General features: G+C 32.8%; 2 protein-coding genes across 3 annotated transcripts in view; one reads left to right on the forward strand and one right to left on the reverse strand.

Moving 5' to 3' along the window:
- LOC119252527 (runt-related transcription factor 2-like) overlaps positions 1-16,543 on the forward strand; it is a 42,779-nt gene extending 26,236 nt beyond the window's left edge. Inside the window, 1 exon segment of the mRNA XM_054698843.1 lies at positions 16,380-16,543. Within this exon segment, the coding sequence (XP_054554818.1) occupies positions 16,380-16,471 (92 nt within the window). The 3' untranslated portion in view covers positions 16,472-16,543.
- SUPT3H (SPT3 homolog, SAGA and STAGA complex component) overlaps positions 1-19,029 on the reverse strand; it is a 426,450-nt gene that overhangs the window by 405,419 nt on the left and 2,002 nt on the right. For both annotated transcript variants that reach the window (XM_054698841.1, XM_037519827.2), the window contains exon 2: positions 8,706-8,806. In XM_054698841.1, coding sequence (XP_054554816.1) covers positions 8,706-8,806 — 101 coding nt within the window. The remainder of the gene's footprint in view (positions 1-8,705; positions 8,807-19,029) is intronic.

The following is a 19,029-nucleotide window of genomic DNA, read 5'->3' on the forward strand; positions in this document are numbered from 1 at the left end:
CTGTGGGATTATAACTCAAAGTCTTTATGAAAAGGTCATCAAATACCTTCAAGTAATTAGCGCTAATGAAATATAAGTGACATGCACAAAGACTGAGATGTATATACACTTTATATACATATATATAAAAAAAGAAGGGGTGATGGGAGAGGAATAGAAAGGAAGTTACTGAAAGAAAGTTCATTACAATGCATTTAAACACTGAAAAGTTACAAACAACCTAACATATTTAACAAGACTGTTGAAAAACATGGAATATAGACTAACTGCAGCTATAAAGGTAATGTACATTTATCAACATGATAAAATGTATAACCAAGGTTATACAATAGCAGTTACAATTTAATTTTTTAATTTATTTTTCAATTTTTATAGGAATTGGAAAGACAAATACCAAAGCACTAACAGTGCTTTAAATTAGTGAATTTAAAGTATTCTTCATGATCTTTCACTATTTTGTGATTTTTTTTTCTTTTCAGAATATAATATTGCCTTGTAGGGAAAGTCATGACATATTTTTCCTTTGAAATGCATCATGAGCGACCTCCCGAGTAGCCTATAGGTTGAGTCTCAGAGCTATAACCTCTGTGGCCTGGGTTTGATCCCCAACCAGGTAGCTAACCCACTCATAGCACAGCAGACCTCTCCTGTCTCTCTAGCGGTTCCCCTTAGTAGTGTACAGTAAATCCACCTGTTCCGCTCCCCGTTCTGTCTCTAGTGAATCCTCTCACTCCCTGCACCTCTGGTCTACATCGCAGTTCTCACACACACACACACACGCACGCATGCACGCACTGTCCTGACTTTCCCAACAACCCAATACAAACTGGTTCTATAAGAATATATAAAAGACAAATCCCTTTGAATAAAATGTTGATGTAACAATTTCCCTATTCATAACATTTCCATATTGTGTTCTTTTTGAAGGGGGAGGGTTGGGAGGAGAGAGTATTTTGTTCTAAACATAAAATCCACCAATGCAGAAGTGAACCTATATACTGTCGCTCCAAATCTACAATCCCTTCCATTGTATCATGCTACTTTTAATCACTCACTTATATATAGCATTTTTCCTTTAAAATGTTTGTTTTGTTACAAATCCCAGAGAAGTAACATTTTACTGTATATTAAAAGCAAAGACTATCTCTGTTGATATTCTTCTAAAGAATTAGAAAGGTATAAAAGATACAGTTAAAATCAAATCTAGGTTGGAAGAGGTAAAATGAAAAACACAGTCAGTGCTTGACTTAGAAATAGATTGTACGCCAAGTTGGACTGTCTGGATGTAATCCCACATAAAAATTATGGCATTTCTGTTATATGAATAAGTATTAATTTATTGCTAGGTTCCCCAAAAAAATCTAATTTAACCCATACTTGAAAAAAACATATTAGTAGTATATTGCTATCTTTATTAAACATATATTATTAAGCAATGTAATGCTGGAATAGAAAGCAAGCCATGAAAAGACTAGCAACACTCTACCAGTCATGAAACGGTCACGTCATGGTTCTCTAAAGACAGAGCAGTTTATGAAAAATAAAGGAGGAGAACAGCAGCCAAAGATGACAGATTAAGGATTAGTTTTCACTACTCTTTCCTAGAAAACTAGTTTTGTGACTTCTATTAAGTCCTGGGGAAAAAGTGGCAGTTTAAAAAACTCATGACCATAACAATACTTTTTAAAAGGCAATATAGTGTTCTACTTAAGATTACAAAATGTCCATGTAGAGAAGTCAAAAAAGAATCATTTGCAAAGGTATAATCATACCAATACACATTTTTGATGTATTTTAGCATTTTATAAAAATATACACACAATATTAATACACATGTTATCATGTTAAAATACAGCAGTGGATTAGTCAATTCCTTTGGATATAATGTAAAACTAGTTATCTGTCTCACATCACATCTAAAGAGAATCAGAACAGTACTTGGGCACACTTGAAAACACTCACAGAGCCCCTAAACTCAAAAAATAGTGAAAAATGCATACAATAAAAATGTATTCATCTTTTCTAAAATTACACCTTTTAATTTTAGGAGTAGTTTACATTCTATATCAGCATATGTTATTGTAAGTTGTAAGATGGGAACAAACACATAATCATAGATATCAAATTTTAATTTCCTATCCAAAATTACTAACCACTTTCCGATATATATGCAATGCTGAAAAAAGCATTGCCAATTTTGAACTTGGTACATTTAAACCTTAAAAGTTTTCAAATCTTACATTAAAAATAAAAACAATGAACTGATAAAATATTATTTAACATACAGATAACTTTATAGCTACTAGAAATTTTGCAAATCTAGCTACATAAAAATGGGTGCTGAAAACTTGACATGATATTCAATCAGACACAGGCATGATAATGAAGAACAACACAGTACAGTCACAGCTACAATCACAGGATTTCTACAAAGACTAAATATGTTATGCAAATTCACAGAAAATATTTTTAAGAAACATACTTCTAAGTTATTGAGACCGTCTGCACAAAAAGTATTAAACCTCCCAATCAAATTAGACCTGCCAAAGTAAAAAAAGTTAACATCTGCAAATCCTTAAAGAGCTATAGGACAATGACAACCAAATCAAAGAGGAAGAAGAAAACAGTAAACTGATGAAAGTGTTAAAATAACAGAACATGAAAATCTATTTCTTCAATTTCAAAACAGTGTAAATAATTCTGAAATTAACTATTTTATATATAATTTATATTTTCTATTATTTCTTCTGTCTTGTCCAATATGGTAGCCACTTGCTACACGTGAGTAATTAAATTTAAATTCATTAAAATAAAATTTAAAATTCAGTCACTCAGTTGCCTAGCTCAATTTAATGTGCTTCTACCATACTGGCAAACACAGATACAGATCTTTCCATTACTGAAAAAATTTCTACTCAACAATATGCAAACAAATCACCTTTTCTCTATGAATTCCTCCAATAAAACTGTAAACATTTCTCTTTGTATTTGGAAATACTTTTTAATAAACTTCCTAATAATTCTTAACATTCTTAATTCTTTATAAGTTTTAACAAACAATTTTTTTAATTTGTTTTTATTGTTGTTGACATACCATTATTTTATATCTTTGTTATTGTTTGGACAAAATGGGATCTCCTTCCCCACAGGTAAAGTCACTGTAGCTCTTCCACCACCAGCACCCACAATCTCCACCTTATAGTCTTAATTATTAATATACTGATGATAATTTTTTTAATGACAAAGACAAAAGGGCAGTGTCTACTGTGTGCCAGGAATACTAAGTGCTTTATTTCAATAGCTCATTTAAAGTTTAACTGCATATAAATCCTGTGAGAAAGACACAAGTCCACAATTCCTTTTTGAAAGATGTATTTCAAAATTCAAAAGTTTTTCGATTTTAAAAAGTTAAGATTATATATATAAACCACATGCTACATAGCATGCTGAGCAGGGTGTAGGAGAAGCACTCAGGAACAAAATGGAATATATGAATATTCACACAAAAGACAATAAATACTGCTCATCAGTTAGGTCCTGTTTTCACCATCAACATAGTTTCAAACAGGTATTTCTATTCTCCACTGTGATCATTTGCAAATACCCTGCAATTCAGAATGTTAAATCTATGAATTTTTACCTGTACCCCGCCCACCAACCCCAAGTAACTGATTATCATCACAGAATTCTCAAATAACTTCCTCTCAAACATTCACTTCTTAGAGTAAGTAAAATGTTTTTCCCCTGGCAATTATGCATTTCCTATCCTAAAATGAAAGGTCTAGTTATTTTCTTTTCATGAAAGAAATGATAAGAATATTTAAGCACAAATTCAAAACTGTATTTTGTTGTTTATAAAATGGCACATTTTTTCAATACAGACACTTAATTCAGTTGGCTCTAGCTATTCAAACATTTCCTTATTTCATTTCTGAAAGGACAAAAAGTATAACCAATTTCTAGTTATACAGCACTTTTATGTTCTCAATCACTTCTCACATGTATCCTCACTTTCAGGAAAGATTGTAACCAATTTTATAATTTGAAAATCTTCCCCATTATTATGATGTTTATAAATCATTATATATCTTAAAATATTCCAAATAGATGCATTCCACAAAGGTATAATTCTGTTTGTCCACATATTTCAGTGTTACTTAAATATCAGGAGTTAAAATGTTATTTAATACTGATAAACATAAATGCAAAACGAATATTTTAATAGTCAAGAGAAATGATGTAGCCATGTTTATATCCAAAATTATGAAATACCACATTTATGAACAAACAATAAGGAGTTTATATGTATATAATTGATGAAAAATTGTATTTCCTCTTGGTTACTGATATGCTCCTGTTTAAAAAGATTTGGTGCTTATAAGGTATAAGAAACCAAAATAAATGTAATAGCAATATGAAAATTAAAATAACCTATTATTTTCTATAAAAATTAAACCTCACTACTAATAAATAATGAAATGAACAATTATTTAGCTTTCACATTATTAATTACAATACACACGTCACACGTAAACTAATAGCTCATTTGTAAACTAAATTTATAAGTCACAATAAAAGTTTTATTGAAAGAAATGTAGTTTAGCACAACTACCAAAAGCATGAACTCTGGAGTCAGATTTACTGGTTTAAATCCAGGTCTTGCCTTTACTACAAGGGCATCTAGGGTAAGTTACTAGCCTTAGTGTCTCAATTTTCTCATCTATGAAAGTGGAGTAACAGTATTTACCTCATAGGGGTTTGTGAGGATTAAATGAAATGAATGTAGAAGTACTCAGGAGAGTGTCTGGCACACAGTATGCTCTACACAAGCTTGACTACTATCACTGCCATTATTAAAGCATCACTGAAGTTGTAATATTTAACCTTAAAGAATTTCTTTTCCCTCCAGTTTCCTAAAAAATTTAAATGATCTAGGGAAACTCAGTATTTACGTTAGTTTAATAATTATGTATTAATAATTCATATATATTTGCATATTACAACTCTTCAAAGTTTAAGGATAAAATGGAAACATATTGTATCACAGCTCATAACCTCATTATAATAAAAGCCAAATGATACCATTCCACCTATACAAATATGCCCTAGTATAGTACAGCAAGGAATAAATGAAGTAAATGTTATGCATACCAAAAATTTCCAAGAGGAAAAGCAAATCTCACTGAGAAAATTACTCAGAATAATTTGCATATAACAAATTTGAGGTGTTCATAAATACTTAATGGGCATACCAAGAGGTAGTCAGAAGTACAGACCCAAAGTTAGGATATTTACCCTCAGTTCTTCAATCTTTCCTTTAGTACTACACCATGCAATTTTTCATATCTTATTACATGACAATTATTGGTCTCCACAACCCTTCTCTCTTGCTAGACTATCTCAAAGCCATTTAGGTCACGCCAGGACTCAATAAATGCTTCTTTAAAAAAATGCAAAACTTGCAGAACTATGTAAGTAAAAGAGTAAATTTTGCTTTCTCAGAAAACTGATGCTAAAAAATGTCTTCAATGTGTGGTCTTTAAATAAGAAAGAAATTTTCATTTGGAAGAATTCTTACAAAATGTAAGTAACATGCAAACAAAATATTTTTTAAATTTGGTCACTTGAGACTTACTAAATGTTACCAAGTAAAGAAACCTGGCCTTATCACCATACCTATAAACCTGAAAAAGTACAGCACAACAAGGGAAAAATATATAAATGAGTAAAATAAGAAAAAGAAAGCCCAATTAAGACTCAAAGTACACTGAAACTGAAGAAGTTTGTTAAAATATCTGCAAGCAGACTGAAAATATTTACTGTCTTGTTTACAGGCTACTTAAACTCAAGAATTTAAAAATGAGAAATCTTTGGATCCTTCCACTACTATTCATTCAAAGTGCTGTACTGTGCAAAGGAAGATATAGCTAGTGTGCTCAGTTAAATGCACTATGGGAAAGCCCATACCAACCACTAGCAATTGTTCATCTATTAATTTTTTAACTTTGAAATTTATAGAATTACTTCCTAAAGAATACTTCACTGGTAGTATTTACCACCCAAGCTTAAAATACAGCAAATTCTATCCAGGTTCTAGTAGGACAGACTGGCTGCCAGTTCTATATTTAATTAGCAGACCATGACAATTTCACATGCTTGACAACTAGACACCTTTCAGTGAAACCTTTCCCAGAAAATACAACAATAATGATAATTATTTAGAGGGCAGGGAACCAAGAGAAAAACTCCTTAGTGGCAATGGGTCTGGAAGAAAGTTGCACCAGAGGATTGAAAAGCAGCAATATAGTTTAGAAGAACTGTAAAACCTCAGGGGGGAAAAGTAGGGATTCATAGAACAAATTCCTACAACACAAAATAAAACACAGAAACTCAAGTCCGCAGTTCCTTATTTGAAATCACATTAGCAAGGATCAAAGATATATTTAGTCTAATTATTTTATAGGCTATATATTGTTTAAGCCTACCAAAGCCCAAAACCTTATATATCAATAGAAAATATTGACAAATTAAAGATTCCCCCAATTTTGACCTTTTTTTCCTATGGAACAACTATTCTATGAAGCAATACATAAGGGGAAAAAGTAACTTCAGACCATAAGTAATAAATAAAACTATTAGGAGTGGCATCTGCATGAGGTTTGAAATAGAAGTAAAATATACATTTCTTCCAAAATTGGAGCCAACAATAACTTTTGCATTCTGTATCCAACTTAAGCACATTAGCTGGGAATATGTTTGCAAAAGTATTTTATAAAGTGCTGAATTTAGCTTTTATTTTTTTTCTCAGTTTACTTACGTGTCCTGCTACCCATCAAATGCAATATAAGATCCTCTACTAAGTATAAAAGGCAAAAATACCACTTTCCTCTTTAGAACGCTATTATTTCCATTGATCAGCGGTCATCTAACTTTTTCTACAACATGAAAATAAGTATTTTCTGTACTTCCATATATTATTTTCAGCTTTATTAGTCATATGATCTCTGTCACAAATACTCAACTCTATTATGTAACATGAAAGCAAAGGCAGATAACAGATAAATGAATGAGTGTGGCAGAGGTCCAATAAAACCTCATTTTCAAAAACATGGGCCCCATGGCTGTCATCTGCTGACCGCTGCTAAAGAACATGTTGTTTTAGCTATTAACAGTATTGTTTAAATACACAATACTGAAATATTATGTCTGGGATATTCTTTAAATTATTTCCTTTTTTAAAAAGTTGAGTAGGGAGAAAGGTTAAATAAGACTGGCAAAGCACACTTATTGTTAAAACTAAATAGTGGATGCATGGGGTTGGGTGTATTATTCACTATAATTTTATGAGTTGAAATTTTGAAAAGTAAAAACTTTTTAATATGCAAAAGTAAATCAAAGAATGGGCTCTACAGAAAAATGAATATTCTCACCTTATAAACCTTCTACAGCACACTTAATTCATTTAAACATAACTATTGTAATATAAGAGATTCTTAACATAAAGCCACAGACAAATAATGAAAAAACTTAAATATACAAAAAGTATACATAAGCATAAACCCTTTGTAAAATTTTCCACATAGCTCCTAAATTCATATATTTATTCACATATCTAACAAAACATGTTACCAATTTTAGGTTTAAGAATATAATTATTTTATAGGCCATATATTGTTTAAGCTAACATTTAATGTTTATAATTAATTAAATGAATTAACAATTTTTACTTTATACTCAAGTAATAAATATTAATAGATATAATCCACATAAACACTGTTTTAAATTTTCAATAATTAAATGTAAAGGGACCTGAAACCAAAATGTTTAAGAAGCTATGACCTAAATGTTTTCAATGTTAATTAAAGTGTTACGTATATGCTCATTTTTCCTTTGAACAAAAATCACCACAGTGGAATTAATCCACTGTGACAACTATCTACATACAGCCACACGAGGATAAATAAGCCTTCAACAGAAACATTATTTTAAAACTGTCTGATAAGTCGTGAATAATATACCATAGGGAAAGAAGTCTCTGTATTATCCCCCTTATGCAGATATTTACCTGTTTAACCAATAATAAAGTAAAATGAGTAGTGCCAGCAGACATACCTAATAAATGTTACTGCCCATCTATTCAAAATATGAAGTCTCATTCAAATAAGAAGCCAAAAAATCAAGTTGAAGTGAGTCTTAGGAAAGCAAATCTTAACGACTGCACAATTTCTCAAAAACTGTTTTCTAAATGTCCTAAATTGTTTCTCAACATCATGAAATACAGTGATTTCAAGTGTTATAAAAACTAAAAACTAAATTACACTCATAGAATTATGACATTTGAGAAGTGAACTCTGTGAAAACATGTCCACTACCCAAGAATACAGGTAATCTCAACATTTTCTAAATCTAAAACTAAAATAGTAATAATTCATAACAGATTTGGGCAGATAATTAGAGCAAAAATGTTTACAAGATGGTTCATTATATCATTCACAAAGATGAATCAATTCTTATTTTTTAAATATACCAAAATGTGTAAGCAATTCTGCCTCTTCTGCAGATGGCTCCTGAAAATGTAATCAACTGTTTCATTTTTACTTGATTAGCACAAATTTCCAAGTGAAGTCTTATAACTTGTTATTTCTACTGCCTGTTATCAACATAAGTAAACTTAGTAGGTAAGCAAGATGCAGAGACATACTTACATCATACTCTGTAATTCTGCTGCAAAGCTTATAGACTTCCCTGTATTTCTTCCGCTACTTGAAGTGGCAGTAGACATTGGGCTGGCTGCTGTATTATTCATCTAAATAAAAAGGTGAAAAAAGTTTACAAAATGTATTTAACTGTAATTAAATGCATGAAAAAAGAAGTAATTACTTCAAGAAAGTACAGAAAAATTTTAAATTTCTGATTTATTTTATATAAATTTGTTCAACTTAATGTTCTTCACTAAATGAAACACTAAAAATGAAAAAAACTGCTTAATCAAGCATAGTATCAAAAAAGTACTCAGATAAACACTCCAGTACATGTTTTATAATAAATAATAAAAGAAAAATAATTAGAGTATTTTTATAGAGCACAGGGCACAGAATGTGTTCCAAGTGTCCTAAGGTTCACTGGTAATAATTTGGGGAGAGCCAACTGGTCCTTGGGAGCAAATACCTCCCCCAGCCCTCAGGTCCATCTAGAATACCAGAACAAGTCTGATGTTTCTCAAGTGCTATTTCATTTTTAAGAAAGAATCCACAGGTATAAGATACAAGGTGAATTTCCATTTGAATCAAAGTGTAAAATACAAATAAGACAAAGTCAATCTGTAGATCACAAGTAAACACAGTGATATTTTACAATCTTATGGTTAAGTAGCTCATCAATGTAAAATGTTTCCCCAATAAAATAAAGCTGATGTTCAATAAATATTAGCTGTTAGTTTCTGTTTATGTAAACTTTGCAATGCTATAATTTTCTTTGAAACAGAAATATTGTGCAGTGTAGAGAAGAATTAACAAATTTAGAATATGATACAGCAATACTGAGAACTTATTGTAAGTATATTAAGCTAGTTAAGAGTCAGACTTGCTAAGTTTAAATCCCAACCCTCTTTTCTAGAAATTTTGGGAAAATTACTTTTGTGCTTCATTTTCCTCATTTATAAAATGGGACTATAATTCCACCTTCTTAGGGTTATTGTGAGAATTTAATGAACTAATTATGTGCAAAGCATCAGACCATCTAAGCACAGAATAAGCACATAATTAATGTTAGCTGTTATTATAAATAGAGGCCTTAAAAGTTCTTCCTTTTGTGATCTCTTTTAAAAAATTTTATGACAAATTTAAGACTACCTTTTTCCACAATCAAAAAAGCTTAAGAAACATGAACATTTTCACTGCAAAGCCTCAATGTAATTCAACAAATATTAGCTACCTTGTAAGTTTTATTTTCACCATTGTCATCACTCTTGTCACCTGTAACCCCAGTTCAAAATCTCAATCATTATCTCTAACTCCTTTTACTCACGCTGTAATTTATAAGAAGTCAAATAAATATTGCTCTGTTTATGTAATATTTTCCCCATCATGTTCTACTGTCATGGCCCTATCTTAGCTCTACTTGTACCTTCTCTCTTTCCATCTCTATTCTCCACATTGCTGCCAAATTATTCTCCTTAAACATCTCTCTAACCTGACTACTCCTTTGGGCAATGGAAGCTAAAATTATAAAAGAAACCTGAACCAAGGTCATTTACCTGGAGCAGAAATGAAGAGCTAGGTCACATGAAAGGCGGCTGAAAAAAAAATACTACAAACTACTTCCTAAGATAGCTCATAGCTTGAAACTTCAGAGAAGAAAACATGACAAAGATGATAACAAGCAGCACAATTAAAAAAAAAGGTTAGATCTGGAAGATCCCAATATCCCTCTGTAGCAGATAAGCTCTGTCTAGTCTGAGGGCTGGTCCCTAGGAACAGGCCCAAACCACTAGGCAAAATGCAAAAGCAGAGAAAAAGATGGAAAAGAAAACTATTCCAACAAAAATGAGCTTGAAAACCAAAATTCTAAAACACACCAAAACACTAATGTTATGAAAGACTATCATTTTTTTAAGCATCAATGTATCCTATCTTTTTTCACAAATAATTTTCAAATAAGTTTTTTTTTCCTATAACTGGAAAAGAACTATTATCTCTGAAACTCAGATTTAAAAAAAAAAAATCACTTCATCAGTCCAAGACTAGGGGAAAACAGACACAAAACCAAAAACTTGCAGAGTTTTACAGAACCAGGATATAACAATACAGAAGCACGGATTTCTCAAGACCTTAGAAAAATGTTTCCCTATTATCCCTATAGAAGACTAACAGTGATATGATATCCTGGAGGAAATGTTAAACTCAAAGATTATGTATTAACCCCAGCCTCCAAGAAGAGTCATGATTTCAGTTGCCTCACTTCAAATTTGAAGAAATGCCACTCTGTGATTATCATGTAGCTAGATATCCTGAGACACTGCTAGAGCAATCTGCCCTTTTCATTTTACAAATCCAATCACGCCATTTAAAAGCACTTTGAAGAAAAAACATTTCAGAAAATAAATTCATATTAAAACACCAGTTTTCTCTGGTTGTTCCCTATTGCAAATGTTTCACATCAAGAGTATTTACTGAAAGAGATAAAAAGGTCCAAATTCTAGGGCCTCCCCGGTGGCGCAGCGGTTGAGCGCTGGGTTGCGAAGCTGCCTGCGGCCTCTGCAGCGCCGGTTCGATCCCCGGCTGCTCCCAGGCCACCGGAGGAGGGTCCCACATGGCGCGCAGACCTCCCCTGCCGCCCGCTGCTCCCCTCAGCAGTGTACTTCGGTCCTTCTGTCTGCTCTGCTCCCCGCTCTGGCTCTGGTGAATTCTCTCACCCTCCCGCGCTTCTGACTGTACCCAGTGCATGTATAAACAAAACAAACAAACAAACAAATAAATAAATAAAACATGCCTCTATAAAAAAAAAAAAAAAAAAAAAAAAAAAAAAGGTCCAAATTCTACTTTATTATAACCACGATCACCCTTTCAGTCAAGTTATTTAATTTTTAAATCAAACAGGTGAGTAACATTTTTCTTGACATGATGAGCCAACAGCTCATTAGAATCTTTAAAATAATTATTTCCCATACCAAATTTTGCTTGATGATTTAGATAATTAACTTCTTTAGACATTAACTTCTTACACATCAAAGTCCGATCATTCCAATGCTTTATTTCCTTTCTCCCATTTTTTTGAAAGTCAGTTAAAAGCAGAAGCACTCAAGTCAATTTTCTCTAATAAATACAGTTAACATGGAACTGAAAACCTACTGTAATCTTCTCAATGGGTTAATGTCCTACAGTTGTTTTAGCTTTCAATTGAAATGCAGCTGTTTGCCATATTTTACAAAATGAATTCAGATGTGCAGATGGAGACCTAAATTATTTCAACATGCCACAGTTTAAATGTGAACCCAATGAGTAAGTTCATTTCTGATTAATACTATTTAAGCCAGATCATTAAGCCAATAACCAATACTATGTCACACCTGTAAAATTCTGTTCCAAAGAAAATTTAACATTTTTTTCATTTAAAACAATGGAATTTGAGAATACACCCCTTTCCTCAGAAAACACTGCAACAAGAAAAAAAAGTTTTAACTGTAAATTTATACATCACAAATGTGAATTAAACAAAAATATAATGAATATATTACTAGGTTTCTATACAGAGCTCCTAATTTTGGTAACTAATGACTAAAAAAGAAATACAATGAAACATTTATTTAAAAAAAAAAACCAACAATGGCCTCCCTGGTGGTGCAAGAGGTTAAGCAGAGCACTATGAAGCAATCACAGCCTCAGCAGCATGAGTTCGATCCCAGTCCATCCCAGTCGGCCAGTGAGCAACCCATATGGCACATCCAGCCTCTCCTGTCTCACCTGCTGCTCCCCTAAGCAGTGTATTTGTCAGTCTGCCTGTTCTGTTTCCGCTCTGTCTCTAGTGAATCCTCTCACCCCTTCCCCATATCTCTGGCCAGTTCTTGTATGCATAAATAAATAAATCTTTAAAAAAAAAAAGACCCCAACAAGTTAAAAACCTTATGCTACTTACAGTACCCTGAAAAAAACACTGAATTCTGTATTGTGAAATCCATCAGTCCATCTATTAAAAGACAGTGGAATAATCTATCATTTCTTCTACTGTATTACTGCTAAAGAAAATTCAGCAGGCCTTTGTACTGCTTCTGAGCATCTACAGTCTCAATTCTAGTCATTCATAACCTGAACATCCCACATAATATAAAACTGTCATAATCAGAACATTTCATTTTCATAAACTCCAAAGGCAGGAAGCAATTATGGTTACAATGCATTCTAGTTACAGTATGATCTAAATATCTCTTGCTGTGAAACATAATACCACTGATCAATCACTGAGCATGCAAAAAATCAGAAATAAATTAGGGCCTCCCCAGTGGCACAGCAGGTTGAGCACAGCACTGTGACACTGTCCACAGCCTCCCTGGCACCGGTTCGATATCCAGACAGCCAGGGAGATTCCCATATGGCGGGGCAGACGTCTCCTGTCTCACCCGATGCTCCCCTCAGAATGTATTTTGGTCCTTCTGCCTGTTCTGCTCCCTGCTCTATCTCTGATAGATTCTCTCACCCTCCTGTGCCTCTGGCCTGTACCCCATTTCTTGTATAAATAAATAAATCTTAAAAAAATAAATATAAATAATTTTTTTAAAAGAAAGAAATTAAAATATGCAAAATTTTGAAACTTCTATATTTGGTGTTTGAATAACACATTAATTCCAATATATTTATATATGGACCATCTCAAGTAGACTTCGAAGATACAAAACTGAAAGGCCCATTCAATTACCTTCTAAAAGAAAACATGAATAATCAAAAAATGTCTCATATAATTTATAACTATTTAAATCAATGTTTTTCTGAAGCTACTATTCTCACAGTAAAATTCACTTACATGAAATGAGACCAGAAAATAAAATAAGATGCATCTATCACATTTCTCACACTAGCATAAGTGAAGTGACATTTCCTCATCTTCAAGCTGCTAACTACTTAAGGACAGAGACTATTATCTATAATTTTGGCACTTAGATGAACAAATGACTGAGTGGTACAACGATGATTATAAAGACAAGACACATCTTTGCCTTTTAGTAGTTTTTAGCATACTAAATTAATAGAAATAACCAATGGAATCAGTTTACAGATAATGCACAAAATATCATGATACTAGAGGAGGAGCAGCAGAACCAGTCAGTAACTATGGGGAAATTGCACTGAGATTTAAAATGTTACAATCTGAAAATACATCACTTTTTAGTTAAACATTAAAAAATACATAACAGGGCCTCCCCGGTGGCGCAGTGGTTGAGCGCTGGGTTGCGAAGCTGCCCGCAGCCTCTGCAGCGCCAGTTCGATCCCCGGCTGCTCCCCGGCCACCGGCAGAGGGTCCCACATGGCGCGCAGACCTCTCCTGCCGCCCGCTGCTCCCCTCAGCAGTGTACTTCCGTCCTTCTGCCTGCTCTGCTCCCCGCTCTTGCTCTGGTGACTTCTCTCGCCCTCCCGCGCTTCTAACTGTACCCAGTGCTTGTATAAATAAATAAATAAAAATAAATAAATCTTTAAAAAAAAAAAAAAAAAAAGACATTCATTCTAAAAAATACATAACAAAGTTTAAAAAATACATAACAAATCAACATTATCTCACTGGATTACTATTAAATAAGATAGAAGTGAATACACTTTGAAAATTATAAGTAACAATAAATAATCTAAAGAAATATCCTGGGGTCTAAGCAACAGAATGGTGGTACTATTTATTGAGATGGGTTAAGATTGGAAAGGAAAAAGAAATAGCTTAGTTTGAGCCATGTTAAGTCTGAGACAAGAATTAGACATTCAAGTAAAAATAAAATCTTACAGCAGTTCTGTGACATAAATTGTAAGGCAGAAAAAATTAAATATAATTTAGTTATAGTCATATATTAAATATAATAAAAAATGTCACGGTCATAAGAGTTTTTGTTAAGATTAGTTGATATAAAACCTGGTAATAAAGATTAATTTCTCAAACTCAGTTTCTCCATCTGTTGAGAATAATTTCTGCCCATCTCAGAGGGATGTTATAAAGAAAAACAGTGGGTACCAGATAGGCACTCCAAAAATATATCTAAATTGAAAAAAATAGCAAGACATCTGGAAGACTATGAAAATTCACTATAGACAGATATTAACTGTATTTGTATATCTACTGGTGAACATGAACAACTTTTTTTTTAACCCAGATAGAGGAGCCCAGTAACATACTCAGAGAAACATTAGTTCTATTATTACACTTTTCTTTAGTCTTATATTAATGTAGATTTCTATTCCATTTGCTTTCATATCCAGTACACTTTCACAAAAACTTTTCAAAAATAAAATTTAGTCTTTGCACAGATGGTTCATAAAAAGTCACTGCAAATCTGTCTACCAGCTCTTCCTCAAATACCTAACCACCATACCCCAAAGAAATGACAATCTTTTTCAATATTAAAACACCATTATTTTTATATAAAATACTATATAACTTAGTGACTTAATGGTTAATTTTTCAAATATGTGCAAAATTTTACAATCAATTAGCTTAATAAGAGGTAAGTGTATTTATTTGACAGGATGTGAAAAAAAGGAGGTCTCTAAAATATCAAAAGTCCTTTCTAGTCCATATTCACATTTTAGAAATATTAAGCCTTGTAAGTCCATATTAAATATCTGATGTGGTTAAAAACAGTTCATATAATTAAAAAGAAAGATGGAAGATTTACTGTGGGCATATGAAAAATAGATGAATTTGTATATGCATTTCAGAGTTTATAAAAGATCTTCCACCTGTATTAAATTTTTTCACAATCATTCTGCAAGGCAAGTATCCACCTACCAATAAAGAAGCTAAGTATAAAAGTACTGGGTGTAACAATAACAAAAAAAAAAACTTTGATTCCAGGTAGCTGAAATATTTTGTCCATCTGCTTATATATTTTAATAAAAATTCCCTAATATTCTCCTATTTTAGTGCTTTTGTTTTTCTCGTTTGGAAAAGATACCTGTCTTTTTTAGCACTTTAAAATACAACATGTCTGGGGCCTCCCCGGTGGTGTAGGGGTTAACCTCTCAGCATTATCAGGCTACCATCAGCCTCTGGAGAGTGAGTTTGCTCCCTGACATGGGAGCGAACCCACATGACCCAGCAGACCTCTCCTGTCTCACCTGCTGTTCCCCTCAGCAGTGTATTTCAGTGGATCCACCTGTTCTGCTCCCCACTCTGTCTCTTGTGTATCCTCTCACCCCCCTCAACTCTGGCCTACACCCCAGTTCATGTATGCATAAATAAATAAAACTATGAAAAAATGTTAAATAAAATAAAATACAGCAGATCCTTGAATAACGTTGTTTGGTTATAAAATTTTTAAGAGAAAACACAAACCTGGAAAACATTCACATTATTCAAGGACGTATTTTCCTTAAAACTCACTTAACTAAAAGCTGCAATTTCCCAGAACGTACTGGGGATGTTACATTAGGACTTGCTGTAATGTGGAATTACTGAGAAGTTATACAAGTAGTCGTCAGCAGACTTAGGTTGTCATTAAGTCATCTTACAGACTAGTGACTTTAAAAGTAAATTCGGAAATTATTTGCTTAACAGTAAATCTTAAGATGATGGATAAACAACTATTACAGACAAAAGTGTACCTATGCAAATTGGCGGGAGGGGGACCGAAGACATCTGAAATCATTTGAAAATCACTAATTTCATCCAAATCCCTCATTTTTCAGGTGAGGAAACTGAAGTCCAGAGGGGTTTCTTGAACTGCCCAAGGACACAGCTATTTAGTGATACAGCTGGGATTAATACTGAGGTCCCCTGACTCCTGGTCCAGAGTTCTTTCTACTATACCACAAAGACCATACAAATAAAAGTTGATGATAATTAACTTAAATATCTCCACAATGTGTCATAGTGAACTTTGTTGTGAACATCTGCCTATGCTAAAACTCACAATGTAGGAAAAGAGCTGGGCCCTGGAGTTCAAATACAAGCTCTAACACTTAACACGTGACCTTGGGCAAGTCACATCACCTCCCTGTCTCAGTTCCCTAATTTTAAAATGGAGATTACAAATATTCCTCTCATAGGTCATAAGACAATGTATATAGAGCAATTAGGACCATACTGATATAGGAGTCAGTAATAAAATCTCTACAATATTTTTTAAAATACCAAAAGTATATTTAAGATTTTAAAATTACATATTTGTATAGTATTTTACAATTCACTGTGTATTCACATAAATTATTTCAATTTACTACCCGGTAAACTCAATGACCATACCCTTTTTTCAGCAACTGCTATATACTAATACCAGATAGCACACTATTTTCACATCCATTAACTGTCAGATGTGAGCTGCAGTAATATAATGCAAAAAAACCTAGTAGATCTTTCCCAGAAAGCAAGAGCCTCATCAGTATCACCTATTAAGTGGGAATGACATGTTTGGTTGAGTAAATGAGATAGTGGTTAGTATCTCATTTGATCTCATTGAAAGCATCAAATGCCTAGAAAAAAAGTTGGTTCTACCTTAGCCATTGTATGGAGTCCTGTTGTACAGAGATTATATTGTAACCAAAATCAATAAAGAACCACTACTATGGCTTACAGTGGTACTTGTTAAAGAGAATTATCTTGGGTAATAATACCTATTACACTCTATTTTAGTTTCACAAGCTAAAATATAAAATTTTGGCAGACTTAAGGTGAGTGTTTACTGGAAGTGTTAAGTGGACAAGTTGAGACAAAGGCAATTAAATATTAATATTTGCAAAATAAGACAACAGTTAAGTGTTGTTTTAACAATGTATGTTTATTTTCCTCTGAAGCCTCCAACAATCCTGTGAGGAGGTGAGATGAAATTAGATATTAAAGTTGACACTTGAACAACATCAGTCTGAATTACATATACATAGGTCCACTGATACACGAATTTTTCTCTGTCCTGGGGTTCTGCAGCCATGGATCCAATCAACCACAGATGTTGGTTGAATGAATCTGTAGGGACAAAACTTGTGGACTCGGAGGAACAACTAGGATTATTTTTCGGGGGGTGGTGCCCTTAGCCTCTACATTGTTCAAGGTTAAGTGCAATTCCATTTTACTAATGAGGAAACTCAGGCTCAGAAAAGTTAAATACCTTAACATTTAAAAATAAAAAAAAAAGAAATACAGCAGAAAATGGCTCACTCTAGGTTTTTGGAATTAGTTTTAAGTGCTCCTTCTACCTATACCAAATTGCATCTCAGAATATTAATATATTTTCCAGATCTATTATTCAATAAACTTAAGTATACAGCAGCTAATATTTATTGAATACTTCCTATGCACTGTGCTGCAGCCAACACATCATTTTTAACCCTCAGCAGAGGAGTCAAACCAAGTGTGTTCTAACACTCAATAAAATATTTTATGCACTACTGTATAAATTTAATACAATAATGCATTTGGCCAACTTATTTTTATTATTTAAAAGAACTATATGCAAAAATTCTTCTTTTCCATCCTAATACATAATAAGCAGATTTCTGAATGATTTTACTATTCAACTTCACCATAAAATAAACCAGGTGTTATTTTCAACAAGAATCCACATTCTAAAGATTTGACTAACACGGCCTAACTTTCCTTGTAGTCTCCTGCAAATGATCAAAAGATCATTTTCTATAGGGTAATGAAAATCAAGCTGCCTAAGATTTTTATATATAATTATAAGGGAAAAAGCACATTTTTGAATTGCTAGTGCTTTAAAAGGGCAGGTCACTTAATGGCCTTAGTCTAGATAGCTCATCTATTATTAAAGCACATAAGCAATAACTTTTTCACTGATTTAAAGCAAATGCATTTCTGAGATTGCAACATGTTTAATCTTCCCAATATATCTTTTAAATGTCACTAAAAAAAAATACACGACCATATTACATATTCCCAACCCAGGCATTTTTAAAACAGCTTCCATTAGTAACTATGGTGGGACAAACAAGTTTTAAGCCATGATTGTCCCAGGAAAAGTGGAATATACAGTCAGCCTAAGTAAGAACAACCCATTTTGATAAGTGTACTATGAACTATCTCCATACATCCTTATTTCATAAGCTTGACCTTTTGGTTCCAGACCTCACAATTATCTTCAGCCTTAAGATGGAGGGCACCATTTTACAGATACCAGGCCAGAGTTCAGGATGCTATCTATAAATAAAGGGCTTTTTTAAGGTCTTATCTTTAAATCTAATTTGCTTGAAAAAGAAAAATATCTATTTCAAAAAACATAATCTTGTGTGAAGTATCACCAAATTTTCTTCAAAAAGTGTGAATACCAATAGCCTGAAAACTACTTCCAAAATGACCAAATGCTGAACAGTTACTACTATAACT

This window comes from Talpa occidentalis, unplaced genomic scaffold (genome assembly GCF_014898055.3).
Source record: "Talpa occidentalis isolate TD23 unplaced genomic scaffold, MPIMG_talOcc4v2.1 talOcc4.2, whole genome shotgun sequence".
Lineage (NCBI taxonomy): Eukaryota > Metazoa > Chordata > Mammalia > Eulipotyphla > Talpidae > Talpa > Talpa occidentalis.